The 17,590-nt window shown below is 43.2% G+C and overlaps 1 protein-coding gene across 1 annotated transcript in view; it reads left to right on the plus strand.

The window, feature by feature from the left end:
• The window catches only part of LOC130293191 (circularly permutated Ras protein 1-like), a 72,393-nt gene that overhangs the window by 25,089 nt on the left and 29,714 nt on the right, over nt 1-17,590 (plus strand). Inside the window, exons 7-11 of the mRNA XM_056541693.1 lie at nt 326-451; nt 1,045-1,197; nt 3,151-3,276; nt 4,259-4,321; nt 16,870-16,959. Coding sequence (XP_056397668.1) covers nt 326-451; nt 1,045-1,197; nt 3,151-3,276; nt 4,259-4,321; nt 16,870-16,959 — 558 coding nt within the window. The remainder of the gene's footprint in view (nt 1-325; nt 452-1,044; nt 1,198-3,150; nt 3,277-4,258; nt 4,322-16,869; nt 16,960-17,590) is intronic.

A 17,590-nucleotide genomic window follows, 5' to 3' on the forward strand; every position in this document is an offset into this window, starting at 1 on the left:
TTACCTACTGTTTATTCATTCATGCATTCATTGATAATAATTGTTTTTTGTTGTTTATATACTATTTATTTTCATTGTTCTGGTAAGTTCTATTAAATGCTTTGTTTTACTAATGTTTTCTGTTGTACTACATAAGCTTCTCTAATTTTGTGTTGCTGTGAATTAGTGTAAATACGCTGCAGTGACACTATTATATGCACTATATAATACATATAGACATAATAACCTTTGGGTATGGCGGGTGACAATCCTTGTGCTTTAACTTTGGCCATCACAGGCATGTATAGGACATGATGAAACTTTTGGACATGTGTTTTCATTTCAGTGCCTAAAGACTGCAGTCCGAAATCTAATGTATACATGGGATTGCAACCAACTTCTCCATTGATGTTAGATGGCAGGAAGACGCCTCCTCCTGTTCCATGTCGCAAAAAAGTGTCTACAGACCCAGGTACAGTGATTTCCAGGGTTAGATGACCAAATGGGGAATAAGATAGGATTAAAATTGAGGCCAACCATAAGGCTAGTACTGAATTTCTGCCTGCAATTCCGCTTTGAAATTGCAGGCAGAAATTCTGCTTACTAAAATGTACAAGATAGTGAATGGGTTTTCCGTTCACCAATTCACACTTCTGAATTTTTGAAGCAGAATTTGTGAACGGAAAATTCTCTTAAAAATTTCCGCCCGAAGAATGGTGGTGCTCTTTCTTCAGGCGTAAATACTCGCGGAACACATTGCATAGTGGGGACTGCAATGTCCGCGCGGTCCTTGCGCCGACTGATTCAGTCAGCGCTGGCAGCACTCGGAATCTCTAGATGGAAATTTTCCGTATGGAGATTCTGTAGTCTGAACTTTGCCTAAAATGGGCATGAAATCAACCATGTAAAGCTGCACTTGCAGAATAGATAGGAAGTATCTGTCGATCATTTGTTGCCTATTTTTCTCGCGCCATTAGTTTCCAGCTTGATCCCATTTGTAGTAAATATACAATAAATGATAACATGTACAGGAAGTCTATAGTTCTCTGATCTCTCTTGTTTTAGGAATACCAACTCTCCCCATGAGGAATAGTATGAATTATGTCGCCAACGGAGACCAAACTGAGCAGCCAACAATCATCATCAGTTCTTCAGCACAAAACACTCCTCCGCCTGTCCCAGACCGCAAGACAAAATCTTCATTCTATAAGCCATCTGGTAAATGAATTGCTTGGGAGTCATGGTGGTAGCCTCAAGTTTCCTAGTCACAATGAATTTGTCTCCATTTATTATTCTAGTTTTCTTCGCAGCACAGAGACATATCTAGCAGCCTATGGGTTTCTCCACTACATATGAAGGTCCCATTATTACAAATGGAACAAGGTTGATAGAAGGACCTGTTACAGATTGTGTATTGGGCTTCATTTTCAAGGGGTACTCCGCCCCTAGAGGATAGGGGATAAGATGTCAGATCACGGGGGTCCCGCCGCTGGGGAACCCCGGGATCTACCATGCAGCACCCACCTTTAGCGGCTTCCGGAACCGCTGGAGGTCCTCAGGCTGAGTCCATCTCGACCACGAGGACGGAGCATAGTGACGTCACGGCTCCGCCCCCGTGTGACATCACGCTCCGCCCCCTCAATGCAAGTCTATTGGAGGGGCATGACAGCTGTCACGCCCCCTCCCATAGGCTTGCATTGAGGGGGCGGAGCGTGATGTAACACGGGCGGCGGAGCCGTGACGTCACTATGCTCCGTCCCCGTAATCGCCAGCAATCAGACTGATTCTGACTGATTCTAACGGGGTGCGGCGTGGAAGATCACGGGGGTCCCCAGCGGCGGAACCCCCCGCGATCAGGCATTTTATCCCCTATCCTTTGGATAGGGGATAAGATGTCTTAGCGCTGGAGTACCCCTTTAAGCCTCTGACTCACAACTAAATGAGATAGAAATGTAATTCTACTGCTCTATACCGAATAGTCCAATCTTATATAAGGCTTGGCATGAGTAAATATGGAAGACAGAGGTGAAAGGGGGTTGGTTCAGAAATGTGCAGCCTCACCAACAGAGGTTTGAGGACATTATTGGTTGTGTACAATGGAAAATCCTCAATCCTCATAGAGGTGACTTACTGTCATGTATTCATCCTACTAATATTTTCTATTGTACTACATAATCTTCTCTAGTTCTCTGTTGCTGTGAAATAGTGTAAAATATGCTGCAATGATGCTGTTATATGCACTACATTATACAGTGGTCCCTCAAGTTACAATATTAATTGGTTCCGGGACGACCATTGTATGTTGAAACCATTGTATGTTGAGGCCATAACTCTATGGAAACCTGGTAATCGGTTCTAAAGGCACCAAAATGTCATCCAAAAATAGGAAAAAGTGAGAATTAAAGAAAAATAAGTAGATAACTAATATAGATAAAGCAAATCCTTACATATAAAAGTAAGAAAGATCTGCTGGGAGCTGTAATCACTGTCTATGTCAGGGTTTCCCAAGCAGGGAGCCTCCAGCTGTTGCAAAACTACAACTCCCAGCATGCCCGGACAGCCAAAGGCTGTCCGGGCATGCTGGGAATTGTAGTTTTGCAACAGTTGGGGGCACCCTGATTGGGAAACACTGATGTAGAGGGTTGAATAATTTACCAGGACAAGAGGTAAACACTGGTCTATGTAGAGGACAGAAGCTTCTTCAGGGTCCTGTACAGTACATGCAATGTCCTAAAAAAAGTAACATGGAGCCGCCCCCACCTGGTGTCCAAAGGAGCAGGTAACCCTGGCTCAGGTAAAGTGTACAGAACATGTAATACCCCCCTGTACTGTAGGGGGTGCTACCAGACACCAGTCAGTGCATGCACTTCAGTAATACAGGGGTTTTTATCAGTAAAACGCCCATTCTGATTGGTCGGTTCTTCCGGCCATTGACACGTTTCACAGATCTTGACTGTCTGTAGCATTGTATGTTGAGTCTGGTTTCAACTCACAAAGGTCCAGAAAAGAACATTGTATGTTGAAACTATTGTATGTTGAGGCCATTGTAAGTTGAGGGATCACCGTACGTACTATTAATAGACATAGTATGTATAATGCAGACATAGACCCAAATTGCTTGTATATGACATGTAGAAATATTTAGCCATTTAGCTTGTGATTTGTTTTCAGTGCCTAAAGACTGCAGTCCGAAATCTAATGTATACATGGGATTGCAGCCAAAATCTCCAGTGATGTTAGATGGCAGGAAGACGCCTCCGCCTGTTCCATGTCGCAAAAAATTGCCCACAAACCCAGGTACAGTGATTTTTATTTCCAGGGTTAGAAGACAATATTGGTTGTTGTACAGTGGAAAATCCTCATAGAGGTGACCTACTGAATGTTATGTGTCAACACGTATGACTGCAGACTGCCTGCTGAGGGGACAACAAGGATCCCCTATTCTATGAAGTTTATAATTCCAAAAACCCCATTCAACACATTAGATGACAGGCTAGGACAAGGTCTAGGAAGTGAGGGCTGGGCTAGCACTCCTCTGTGCTCACTCCTGTTCTGTATATCAGACTGCAGAGAGCACTCGCTGGGAGCGCACACAGAGACTCGGTGCAGCTCTGAGCTTCATTGTAGGAGGAACTGTACTGCCTTCACGGCCATCACGCCCCCTCCCATAGACTTGCATTGAGGAGGCGTGGCCGTGGTGCACGAGCGGGGTGCGGTCGTGACGTCACAAGCCTCCGGCACTACACCCGATGCTCTAAACGAACGCCGGGTGCAGCAGGGAGATCGCGCAATCAGACATCTTATCCTTTGGCTAGGGGATGAGATGTCTAGCAAAGAAAGATGATCCAAAACAGATAACCCCTTAAAATTTGACACTTTCCAATAGTTGTTCTACTTTATTCAGCACAATTTTTCAATGTCCCTAACTCTGATGCTGCTGTACCTTCCAGTAGGAAGATGTTTGTGAAGATCACACCCCCGAGAGAAGTGTTGGGTTTCTGGATAGTGGGAATTCCGAGACATTTGGGAGGTGTCCAGTCAAGACTTGAAGCTTTCTATTCTCTAATTGTATTGTGTAAATTACAGTTTTTATCCCTAAACTGCCTACTTGTAATATAAATAATATAACTGTGGTGGGTTTGATATAAGTGTTACTAGGACTAGTCATCATGTTACATATGTGTTATCCTCACACTTCATATCATTTGTGTGTTCTCTACTCACCTTTATGATCCTCATAGCCATAGTAAAGTCTTTTTGTCATTTTCCTTTTCCATAGGTGTGACTGAGCCTGAAGCACTTGTATATGATTATGCCACCTGTGAAGAGTCCAGACCTAATGGTGAGGACAAAGACATTTGAAATAAATAAATACATTATGATATATGTCAGGATTCGGCAGGCTGGAGGTGGATCCTCTGTGCCAGAGAGGGATTGGCGTGGACCGTACCGGAGGACCGGTTCTAAGTTACTACTGGTATTCACCAGAGCCCACCGCAAAGCGGGATGGTCCTGCTGCGGCGGTAGCAACCAGGTCGTGTCCACCGGTAACGGCTCAACTTCACTGACTGCTGAGAGTGGCATGGGACAGGAGGACTAGACAGAGGCGAGGTCAGACATAGCAGAAGGTCAGGGCAGGCGGCAAGGTTCAACGTCAGAAGGTCTGGTAACACTGGTAAAGGCAAACACAGAAACGCTTTCACTAGGCACAGAGGCAACAAGATCCGGCCATGCTGGGAAGGGGAAGTGAGGTAATATAGGCATGGAGCAGATGGGAGCTAATTACACTGATTGGGCCAGGCACCAATTAGTGGTGCACTGGCCCTTTAAATCTTAGAGAGCTGGCGCGTGCGCCCTAGAGAGCGGAGCCGCGCGCGCCAGGACGTGACAGCCGGGGAACTGCACAGGTGAGTAGATTGGGATGCGACCTGCGAGCCAGCGCGTCCCGCTATGCGGATCGCATCCCCGCCGGCAGTGTCAGTGCAGCGCTCCCGGTCAGCGGGTCTGACCGGGGCGCTGCAGAGAGGAGAACGCCGCGAGCGCTCCGGTGAGGAGCAGGGACCCGGAGCGCTCGGCGTAACAATATAAAGGGCTTTGTAGGAGACTCTCCCACCTACTCAACCTGAGTTCAATCTGGTCCAGAGAAAAACATGTGCCTTTTGCCTTGTATGGGTATGTTTACATGGTGGAAAATTAGGGAATGTCCGCCCGGAAAACACAAGCAGCCATTCTGCAACTTTGCATCTTCTGCTGTCGCTAGGACCACTTGAAAATGCACCATCTTCATAGAAGGCAATGCATTTCCATGCGAATTCCACAGAAATAATTGACATGTCATTTCTTAGCAGAGGCTGAAATTGGGATTTCCGCCTTGCGCACAGAATTTCTGAGCGAAATTTTTCTGGAAATTCCGTCATGTAAACATGCCATGTCTGGAATCAGAATTTATCACTGAATCAACATCACACCTACAGAAATCTAATACCCATAACTTTCATTTTTAAGTTATTCAAGAAAGGATTCCAGACCTCCATTGAACTTGAATCAAGTGACCTGCCAATAATTATAATGCACACACACCAATGTAGCAAGAATATAAAAAAAGTTTAGTCTCAAGGGGCGACACGCCTTCTTTACCATGAGAACTGTCAACTTATGGAACAGTCTACCTCAGGAACTGGTCACAGCAGGAACAATTAATTGATTTAAAACAGGATTAGATACATTCCTGGAACAAAATAACATTAATGCTTATGAAGAAATATAAAATCCCATCCCTTCCCCAATATCGCGCCACACCCCTACCCTTCAATTCCCTGGTTGAACTTGATGGACGTATGTCTTTTTTCAACCGTACTAACTATGTAACTATGTAATCCAAAAATGACAAAGAACAACCCCCCTAAAATACAAATACACATGACACATAATTAAAATAAGAAGTGGTGGGGGGACATCATCATGTAAATCACGTATGAGACTGCAGCCCTAGTGTCCAATGATCTACCGCATCATTGTTCAAGATGGACAAACGAATAAAGTGCCTCGTGCAACAACGTAATAAAATCAATATACTCTGATATACATGAGAATATCTGTATTAGAGCAACCCTAGGATGGTATACAATTCATCTAATTATATCATAAGGGTTGCCAAATTATTGCATAAAAATCCATAAACAGAGTGACATGCATGCACTACAGTGTACAAGAGTGCAACAGTATATATGCTAATGTCACTTATATTTAATATGTGCTTCTCGCCTATGCAGAGGTAGATTTAATCATGGCAAGTGACATGTATATAAAAAGCAGAATGCATATGATGAACGAGGCACAGATCGATAAAGAGCAAAGTGCATGTGATAAGCAAAACACATGAAATAGTACCGGATGTAAAAATGCAAACCAATGTAAAAAAAGGCTGTGACCCTACGCGTTTCACCTAGTTTTATCTAGGAGTAGTGAGGTGGGGAAGACTGGACAGTATATATAGGGACTAAGGCTGTGTTCACACGGCCGTCTAGACCCGTCTCGTTCTTCTCCCGTCAAAAAAAATATAGACTTTCAAAAAAAACGGACAATAACGGATGCAAATGGATGTTATCTGTTTGTACCCGTTATAGTTCAGTTAATAAACCAGAATTTTTTTTTGTTCTGAGCATGCTCATAAGTAAAAACGGATCAAAAAACTGATTGAAAAAACGGATACAAACGGAGGACATTAAAGGTTCATCCGTTTTCCATAGACTTCAATGTTAAATTTACTGTATCCGTTTTTTCTTCCATTTTTTGAACGGGAGAAAAAATACTGCATGCACCGTCTTTTCTCCTTGTAAAAAAAGGAAATGAGCGCAGACGGGTGCAAACAGATGTGAAAGGATTGTAAAAAAAATCCCATTGACATCAATGGGATTATTTTACAACCGTTTGTAATCTGTTTACAAGCTGCAACAACGGAACTTAAACACCCTAAACACCCTAAGTTAAGTGGATAGCCAAACCGCCTACAAATTAGTGGTGCCAAATTAGTGCACCGCTTACTGTGCGATGCTCACCGCAGTTGTCGCAGTGCCGGAAGCCGCCCATCCTCCATCTCCCTCGGCCGCCGGATGCATCGTTATAAGACAGAGGAGGGGACGGCCGGCGCCGGGAACTCGGAGCAAGAGCACGCAAGCACTGAACTCGACCCGGCCATCACTAGGTAGGAAAAATATGCCCTTACCCAACACTATGAACCATGGATGTGTAAACAGAGTCTTTTCCACACAAATTCACATAGAGTGGATACATATACAGCAATAAAGTAAAGCAATCAAGATATAGTAATGTTCCTGTTACATAATCAAGTTAGTATATAATACCTAGATATAATAACTGTCTAATGCCCACAAAATGCGATAATCATAATTGTAAACCAAGCTAGTCAATTAAGTAACAGATGTAACATATTTAGAAGTGCGCCAACGTGCACTAAACTTGGAATAGGAACCAGATCCAAGGGCAATGGTTCGTTCGTAAGCATATGCGCTATGTTAATCTTCTGTATGTCTAGTGTGGGTACTTGTGGTGTCTTAAAAACTCGTTAGGGCAATTTTCGCTATTATTAAAATAATGCAGGCAAGATCTCGATCCCTACTAGGAACAATGTTTAAGTCAATAAACAATAAAACTGTTTGAGGGGACCACACTAAACCAACATCAAGAACCTCTTCCAGTAACTTTTTACAAGCGAGCCAATATTGAGAGACAAGTGGGCAACTCCATAGGACATGTATCAGGGTGTCTCGCTGACCACAGTGTCGCCAACATTGTGCTGTCGTATCAGGGTATATGCGAGATAGATGGTCAGTAATAAAGTACGACCTTAACATAGATTTTATGGCAGATTCAATGTGTGAGACAGAGTGGAAAGCTCTTTGGGAATATTTAAAGTACAGTGCCCAACTCATTATCCCAGGTGTGGAATGGCGGGGTGGAATGGATTATGAAATTGAGTAGAGTGAGAAGCTGCAGTATATAAAGGATGAAGGCCTTTTATGTTGCTCGATAAGAACACCAAGACGGTTTATGGATGGGAACAGAAGATGTAGGGGTAGTAAGTAGAAAATGTCTGGAGGTATTTGTAAAACTCAGATTTAGGGATAGTAAAAGAAGATTGGAGAGATGAGAAGGGGAGGAGGCCTTCACTGTCATACAAGTGGTTAACATGTGTAAAGCCCTGGGCCAGCCAGGTGCGAATATCAAGATTGGGGAATATAGCTTGCACTAAAGATAGAGGAATGAGGGTCATATCCATGGGATTTGATGGAGATACCATAGAGAGATAATCTTTCCATGCCTTGTAAGAACTAAGTACTATAGGATTGGAGGAAGGTAGGTAAGAAGAGGACCAGTGAGGCAAAAGGAGAAGGTCCTTGATATGGTAGGGAGAGATATAGTGATTTTCGATATGAACCAAATGAACGGAGAGGTCGCCTTTTCGCCATCCACGTAGCATGCCTACTAGAGTAGCAATATAGTAGCACCATAGGTCTGGGGCACCCAAACTACCCAATTCTCGTGATTTAGTCAAGATAGAAACAGCAAGTCTAGCTTTGTTGCTGGACCATACAAATACAGAAAGAAGGGATTGTGCTTTAGGGAAAAAGAACTAGGGGACAGAAATGAGGAGCGTACGAAAGAGATAGAGAAAGCGAGGGAGAAGGAGCATCTTAAAAGCAGCTACTCTACCTACCCATGAGATATCAATATTATTCAGTCTTTCTACCTCTTTGCCTATATCTTGGAGGAAGGGCTCATAATTGTTTGGGTATAAAAGTTTATGTGGATAGGATAGGTTGATAGTAAGATATATAAGGCTGGAGGACTGCCAATCAAAAGGTAAGTAAACAGCATTAGTTCTCTAAGCTCCTGGCGGAGGGACACCAGTTGGGTAGCAGTGGAGTTGGATGGAGTAGTTTTATTAAATTCCTCTAGAGTGTGGAGTTGTGTCAGAACATCAGTAAGTTGCTCATCCCGTTGTATTTTACAATAGGCACCATACTTAAAAAAAGCCCCTTATATAGGCTTTATGGTAATTCAACAAAGTCATTGGATCGATATCCAGGGATGCATTAGATAGAGAAAACTGGGAGAGGTCAGTACGCAGAGTCTGGGCATGTTTTGGATGAGATAGGAGAAATGGACTAGCTCTCCATAAATAGGCGGGGTGTGGCTGAAAATTTTCTAGTATAGATAATGTGATAGCCGCATGGTCCAACCACTTTATAGTTTCTATGGTGGAGTCAGCTAAATTGTCTAGGTAGGGACGTTCAACCAAAAAATATGTCCAGTCTAGAGTACATGTTATGGGTGATTGAATGGTAAATTTAATCACGCTCATTGGAGTGCATTCTACGCCAGACGTCATACAGTTCTGCAGACCATAGTACATCAGCGAGTGAGGGAGAAGTGGTGCATTGTAATGTAGTAGTATCCATAGCAACATCTGTCACTAAATTAAAGTCCCCACAGACTTTGGGGACTATAGGGCCTGTTTTGTGTTGTGAGGCCATTTTTAGAGTGCGTTGTATGAAACGCAGTTGAGCTTGGTTGGGTACATATAAAGACAAAATGGTGTGCGGTACATTATTTATAGAACAGAGTTAAAAGAACAAAGCGACCTTCGGGTCTGAGACCAGTTAAGATAAGGAGAAAGCTACAGTGTTTCTAACTGCTATTAAAACATCCCTAGATTTGGATGAAAAATTTGATTGAAATACATAAGGGTAGGACTGATGTTTTATACGGTGTCCATCTGACATAAGTAAATGCATTTCTTGAGTGCAAACTATATCCCCTCCTAGAGACAAAGCTTCTTTCCAAAAAAATGCTCTTTTATTGTGGACTATTAAGACTATTCATATTTAGACTCACTAACTTGATAACCATAAAGGCATAAGTAATAAGGAGAAATCATAGCAAGATATCATATAAGGAAAGGACCCTATGCACCTCCCAACCATCACGCACGGGTCATTATAGGGTGGGCAGCGCATTAAAGACACATTGTGGCATATATGCACCAAAAACATAGGAAAACAGTGCAAACAATAAATGTTAAACATGTAGAAATTAGAGAAATATGCTGAAAAAAAGTAAGACACCATGGCATAAGCCAATATGCACAGTTAGGGCGAGAGTCCATGCTGAAGACAAGCAGAGGTAGGACACATCAACTCATGTGGAGAAATAAAGCACAAGGGGGCACAGGCGTCACCTTACAGTGGACCATTCGTTATGGACCTTGCGGGCTGAGGTGCATTCAGAGTCCCGGGGGACTCTCCATCGGGATCCTCCAGCGGTGCAAAAGGTCTTGGCCTTCCTGCAGGGACCGGTCAACAGATACTTGATTATCCTTACGGATGAGCCCCATCTGTACTAGATCTTCGCTTCACGAAGGGCAACGGTGACAGGGTGGAGATTCCTGCGAAGTTGGAGAGTGGCAGCAGATTGATCTGTAAACAGGGATAGTTGATGGTACGGAGCAGGTAAGCCATCATTTCTGCGGGCCAGTTCCATTAGGCGCTCTTTGGTGGAGAAGAAATGAATCCGCGGTAGGACATCCCGAGGCACAGAATCATCCAGGTGCCTGGGTTGCGGGACACGGTGAGCGCGGTCCACCTCCAACTCTTGAGGTGAGCATGAAGGTAATACAGTCTCTAGGAGAGTGCGGACATACTGCATGATATCAGCCGGAGGTACTCACTCTGGAATCCCTCTGATTTTCACTGCAATCTTTCACTGCGGCTGCGATCTTCTAGGTCGGCGTCTTTAGCTTTGAGGGCAGCAATATCATCCTCTGCCGTGTTTTGCAGATCGATCAGGACATTATGGGAAACGGCAAATTCCACAAATTTGTTTTCAATGTGATTGACCCTGCTTCCTGGATCATCTATAGCACGGTTCAGGGGAGCAATCATAGTGTGTATGTCTTTTCTTAAGGACTGCTGGAGAACTAACAGCATGTCTCTCATAGTGGTGTCCGTGAGGGACTTGTCATAGACCGGTAGGGACCCCAAACCCTCACTATCCTCCAGAGGGAGAGTAGCATCCAGGCCCCAGTCAGGCATACAAGAGATAGCTGCAGGCGAGGAGTATCTGGGCCTTTGTTTCAGCGGGCTACCCGAGGGTGATAGAGGCAGGCTGGAGGAGAGGGGATGGCATGAGGGAGAGGAAGACTCTCGGTTCGGTAGACGAGTGGAGGCGGCCGCAATGGGAGATGTGGAAGTAGACCTCAGGCATGAGTGATCTGGCGGCAGGCAAGTCTTGTGCAGTGCTGGGTCAGATGAAGAGTGTCTCTGTAGAGGAGCAGTAGGCTGGGAGAGCGTGGGCTCAGAGTCACAGGCTCCATCTGTGCCATCTTGGAAGGCAGCCGGCACACGGGAAAAGTAAAATTTAGCAAGTGTCTCTTGATTTACCTGACTCTTTTTTCATCCCTGCATGTTCTCCGGTTGATCCCAAGTCCGTGGATATAAAGTAGGTGGCTGTGCGTGCTGTGTAGTCGCTTCACGGAGCTGATATTAGCGGAGCACAGTTAACGTGCGCCCATTCAGTTAGGCAGCCAGGCCACGCCCCCCCCCTGTACTAATTAATAGAAAATATAAATATATAAAAAAGTGTGCAAATAAATATATGTGATAATAATAAATAATATTAGTATACATGTATGTATAAGAATATAAATAAAAATCATAATATATTCAATGCAATTGATAATCAGTACATAGTGTTAACCATAATTAAAATGTGGTAGTGTAAAAAATGTTGTGAAAAGCAAAAAAAAATACTAATAATTCATAAGGTGCATTATAATAAAAAAAATCTATTGAAACTATAGTGTGAAATGATTGAATAATTCACGGTAGTAGTGAACTGTAGTGAAATAATATATGTGAGACAAGTAAAAAATATGGTGATGAAAATTACATTAATACACTCAATTAACAACATAAAATGAAGTATTGTGCCTAAAAATATGTGTAAAATGTATAATAGAGTGCATAAATATATTTAAAAAATGACAAATTCATATGAAAACCACTCTGTGTAATGCAGTACAAATAATAAAAAAATGTTTATGTATAAAAAATAAAATAATAGATGTATTTTCTCTTGATCCTCGTGTGCACTTAGACATCATCCACCTCTGGATCCACAGGAATAGTCAATCAAAACGATGGCCAGTATGTATTCTAAAAATATTTTTAAAAAAAAAATGTTGAGAAAAAATTGTAAACATGATCAGCAACAAGATAACTATCACACAGATATCTGTATGCCCAAATTAAGATTCCAGTCCCTCCCCCAAAAATCATAACAACATAAAAACTATACTCAGAACAATGAAATCTATAAAAAGCAAGAAAAGCTGGTATTTTCATTTAAGGTGATGTCGTTTTTAATGTGAAAATCCACTTACATTCTTTTTGGCCAAGCATTCTCATGATGTCACCGCCTCTGATTCCCAAGTGGACTGAAGTGGAATCCCATTTGTTACCATTGGCAACCATGTGCAAGCTTAAAGTGACGTGGAATCGGTTTCAGTTTTAAAATCCCTTCTTCATCAGTCAGAGGGACAATTCTCGCTGCATTAATGTCTCGTATGTGCTCCTGAGCTCTAATTCTTAATTCACGAGATGTCCTCCCCACATATATTAATTCACATGGGCACGAGGCGTAATAAATAATACCAGTTGTTTTGCAATTTATGTGATGAACAATTCTGAATTTCTTCTGGCCACTTGAGTCCACAAAAACATCAGTGCGAACAATCTGGGGACAAATCGAGCAGTTCCCACAGGGTACTGACCCCCACTTAGGACCTTGTGATGAGAAGATAATTGTAGATCTTGGTGAAATGTAATGACTCTTAACTAAGATATCCCTCAGGGACTTACTGCGTCTTGCTGTAACACGTGGATACAAGATTTTTTTCACATCATGTAGTAATATGGGCCAGAATTTCTTCAATGCCCCAACCATCTCATGCCACCCATGTGGTAGTCGGTGACCATCTCATGACATCCGGTGTGGTAGTCGGTGACCATCTCATGACATCCGGTGTGGTAGTCGGTGACCATCTCATGACATCCGGTGTGGTAGTCGGTGACCATCTCATGACATCCGGTGTGGTAGTCGGTGACCATCTCATGACATCCGATGTGGTAGTCGGTGACCATCTCATGACATCCGGTGTGGTAGTCGGTGACCATCTCATGACATCCGGTGTGGTAGTCGGTGACCATCTCATGACATCCGGTGTGGTAGTCGGTGACCATCTCATGACATCCGGTGTGGTAGTCGGTGACCATCTCATGACATCCGATGTGGTAGTCGGTGACCATCTCATGACATCCGGTGTGGTAGTCGGTGACCATCTCATGACATCCGGTGTGGTAGTCGGTGACCATCCTTAACTCATCCGAAGTCTTATTTCTATATTGTTTCGGGATCAGAAGCTGAGACCTTGACAAACGCTTGGCTCTCACATATCCAACAGATATGACTCTGGGTGCATAACCCCTCTGCAGAAATCTCTGTTGTAATTCAAAAGCTTGATTTTCAAATTCCATATCTTCGTCACATATACGTCGAGCTCAAACAAACTGGCCATAAGGAATAGCTCTAATAGTGTTTCCAGGATGAGACGATTTTGCGTGTAACAGGGAATTGACACTGGTATCTTTCCGGTGAATTGTGGTATGTAGTTTACCATCTTGATTGCAAAAGATCCTAAAATCGAGAAAATCCATTTGTGTTTTATGGACAGTATGCGTCAATTTAATATTCAGGTCATTACAGTTCAGTTGTTGCAACAATATACATAAATTGTGTTCCGTACCTTGCCAAATAAATAGCACATCATCTATAAATCGCATCCATGTTGTGACCTGTTCATTGTCCAATGTCATAGGGGAGTACACTCTCCTGCTCCCAATATTTGAGAAACAAGTTAGCATACGATGGCGCACATCTGGCCCCCATCACTTCTCCTCTTGATTGTAGAAAAAAATCTCCTTAAAAACAAATGTGGTGCACCACTGCGGTGAATGGCGCAACCACGGGTGTTGCGGTGTGAATGGTGGAATCAGGTGTTATTAACCCGGGGGGGGGTCAGATGGTATTAACCCCTATGTGTTTGTTTTGCGAGTGTGGTTTTCGGGTTCCGGAACACCACATGCCCGGATTCTCCGCTATCCCACGGGCTAGTAGTGAATAAAGAGTCCACAACCAGTTGAGGGTAAACGGAGGCTTTACTGAATAGAAGACAGGTGTAATTATCTTCACAGCTAAGGCCAGAATTCCCAGAGAGGTGACCAGTACCCAGAGGACCTCACAGCTTGCTGGACCAATACTTGTAATAAACTTGACTTTGACTTGTAATTTGGACTTGACTTGTACTATGTGCAGGACTTGACTAACTTCAGTGACAGCAGACATAGACTTGTAGACTTACTGGAGAGTTGTAGCTTTGTGGTACTTCAGATGCTGAACACTGGTCTCTATGGCCTATTGTAGCTGCTTCAGCAAAGACTTGTTTTAAGCAGCAGGTGGTAAAGCTAAGAGACCTGGTAGCTAAGAGAGTGAATTAAAGATGGCCACCCCTTTATATAGTGAGGGGGCTGTACTAAAGCCCATTGGTCAAGCTGTGGGTCATAGGTAAAGCTGGTGCTCTCTGGGAGTACATGTTGCAACAAATCATATAACTGCATAACATAACATGTGACAGACTTACTCACACAGGTCCTTTGAGTCCTCCAAAGGTCCTGCATACTATCTAGATATTAGGATCCTGTCTATGCTCTTAAAGTCACATATACCACATTTAATAAATTAACAAGAGAACAAAGTGAGTCCCTGCAGGGGAGCCCCCAGGTCACTGAGGGACTCAACCTGACAGGGTCTACAGGTAGTACAGGAATGTGTACCTGTACTGGGACATCACAAAGAAATGATGGTAGAGTGCAAACTCTAATAAGTCCAACAGTAACTGAAACAGTTGGGAATCCAAGCCCCTCATCTGTAGGAAAGGTCGGCTGGCAGCAATCCCATGAGTGTGATTGATACACGTATATAAGGATTCCACAACACAGGATACTAAATACATGTCCTCATCTAGTGTAATGCCATCAAAACGCTGAAGCACCTCCCTCGAATCTCTAATGTAAGATGGCAAGTCTTGAACACATGGCTGTAAGTAATAATCAAGGAATCGGCATGCTTGTTCACATAGGCCCCCCTGCCGGACACTATGGGTCTTTCTGGGGGGTCTTGTAAACACTTGTTCGCCTTAGGTAATAGGTACAAAGTCGGTACCTCAGGACACTGTACTTTAAGCCTGTCCAACCCTTTTTTTTAATTTATGATCCCTTCTTCAAACGCATGATCCAATATCGAAAAGAGCTGTGTCTGAAACAACGTCATGGGGTTATGATGTAATCTCTTGTGAACTTGTATATTGAATCAGACATCACAACATCACGTCGCAGAAAGTTCCATAGTCTCGATGCTCTCACAATAAAGAATCCCCTTCTAGATGCAGAGGATGCCCCCTTGTCCTGGTTACCAGCCCAGGTTTAAAAAGACCACTAGAAAAGATCTCTGTATTAGCCATTCATATATGTGTACATTGTGATCAGATCGCCCCTAAGACGTCTTTTTATTTTTTTTCAAAACAAATAACCTCAGACTGACATGTAAGTAGAAGGATAACCTGTGTATATTAGCCATGAGGGATTCTGTGAGGCCTACACCCGCTCATAGTTCTGGATGATAATCACAGGTCATTGTATGATTCCCCAGTAAGTCTATAAGTGGGGCACCTTTTCCTCCATTCCTTCTAAGAGCCATCAATTTTTAAACCACAGACCCATATAAGGGCTTGATTTATATGGCACAAATTTTAGTTTGTAAAAACATCACTCATTTTAACACAAAATCAAGGGAGAAACCAAAGTAGAATTATTTGTGGGCTGAAATTGAAAAAACAACCCATTTTTTCCAAGTGTTGGGGGTTTCGTTTTTCTACGCAGTGCACTTTACGGTAGAAATGACACATTGGGGGAGATTTATCAAAACCTGTCCAGAGGAAAAGTTGCTGAGATGCCCATAGCAGCCGATCAGATCTCTTCTTTCATTTTTCACATGCCTTTTCCGAAATGAAAGAAGCGATCTGATTGGTTGCTATGGGCAACTGAACAACTTTTTCTGTGGACAGGTTTTGTTAAATCCTCCCCACTATCTTTATTCTTTAGGTCAATATGATTACATTGATACCAAATTAATAAACGATTTGATTTATGAGATTCCTCATACAGATCAGTGCAGCACATCTGTACTGCAATGATCCATGATATCTGCGCTCTATTACTGGAGCCTGTCATAGGCAAGCTTTACCAATAGGAGACGATCAACAGCCATGGAAGGCTTGGTAAGCCTTCTGGCTGCCATGACAACCGATCTCCTGCCCGCAATTATGACGTGGATGGAAGATCTAAACCACTGCTCCACCAATGTCGCTCCACCTATTCTAAGAACTAAGGCCCCCTGGCCCCATTCCAGAAGCTAGCAGCAGCCAGAGGTAGTTGGGAATACACCCAGGTTATAGAAAAAGCACAGGAAGAGGTTCACCGCTGTTTACGTAGCTCTCATTAACCTCTATTAGAGTTATGCAAATTGGCAAACAGGCAGAATGGGGTCGGGGGACCTTGATCCTAAGATGTAGTTTACACATCTATGAAACATTATAAGTCATATCCTGTGACTATGCCATAAATATCCTAATTGGAATAGACCTTTAAATCCACCATTACGATTGTTGACCTATAATTTTTTCTGACACTTTAGATTTTCGGTTTTCAAGAATAATTCAAGGTGACCAGTCTTATGTGGATTTTCCAAACTGCAATGCAAAACCTCCAGAACATCAGATGTCAGGTATTGTGATTCCATTTAATTCTTTTCTGCCCACTGGTAGTCTTTATCAATATGCGCTGACCCCTGGGATGAACACAGTAGTAGGGAAGGGTCTGCTGGTACCTGTAGTCTCAGTCGTTCAGAAACAGAGATGTTATCGATGCCACAGGTGTCTAGAGTGGATGGACCCCGAGTGTTTTACTGAGAGTCACTAGAAATATATATGGCTACCTGAAAGTATGGCTACCTTACCGATATGAAATAGCTGGATGTGATCTGCCTGTTGCCAGACTCCCAGGGTGCAATCTCTCCCACTGTTTCATTTTCACATACCAAATACAGTTTCCAAAAGGCCCGATGAAGGTAATGGAGAACATCTCGTAACCTAATCATATCCCCTAAAGCTAGTCAGTGACTGAGGTGGGACACTGGCTGCAATTGCCAAGGGCCCCCACCACTTTGCTTTTCTTCTATTACTATAGAGGGATGTTCATATCATATTTTTTCCCCAATTGCCTTAAAGGGGTACTTAGCCCTTAGACATCTTATCCCCGATTGTGGGGGTTCTGTAGCTGGGGAACCGGCAATCTCTGTGCATCGCCCAGCGTTCGTTTAGAATGCTGGGTGCCGGCGGCGGGGGTCACGACGTCAC

The sequence above is a fragment of the Hyla sarda genome, chromosome 10, assembly GCF_029499605.1.
Source record: "Hyla sarda isolate aHylSar1 chromosome 10, aHylSar1.hap1, whole genome shotgun sequence".
In the NCBI taxonomy this organism is placed as follows: Eukaryota; Metazoa; Chordata; class Amphibia; order Anura; family Hylidae; genus Hyla; species Hyla sarda.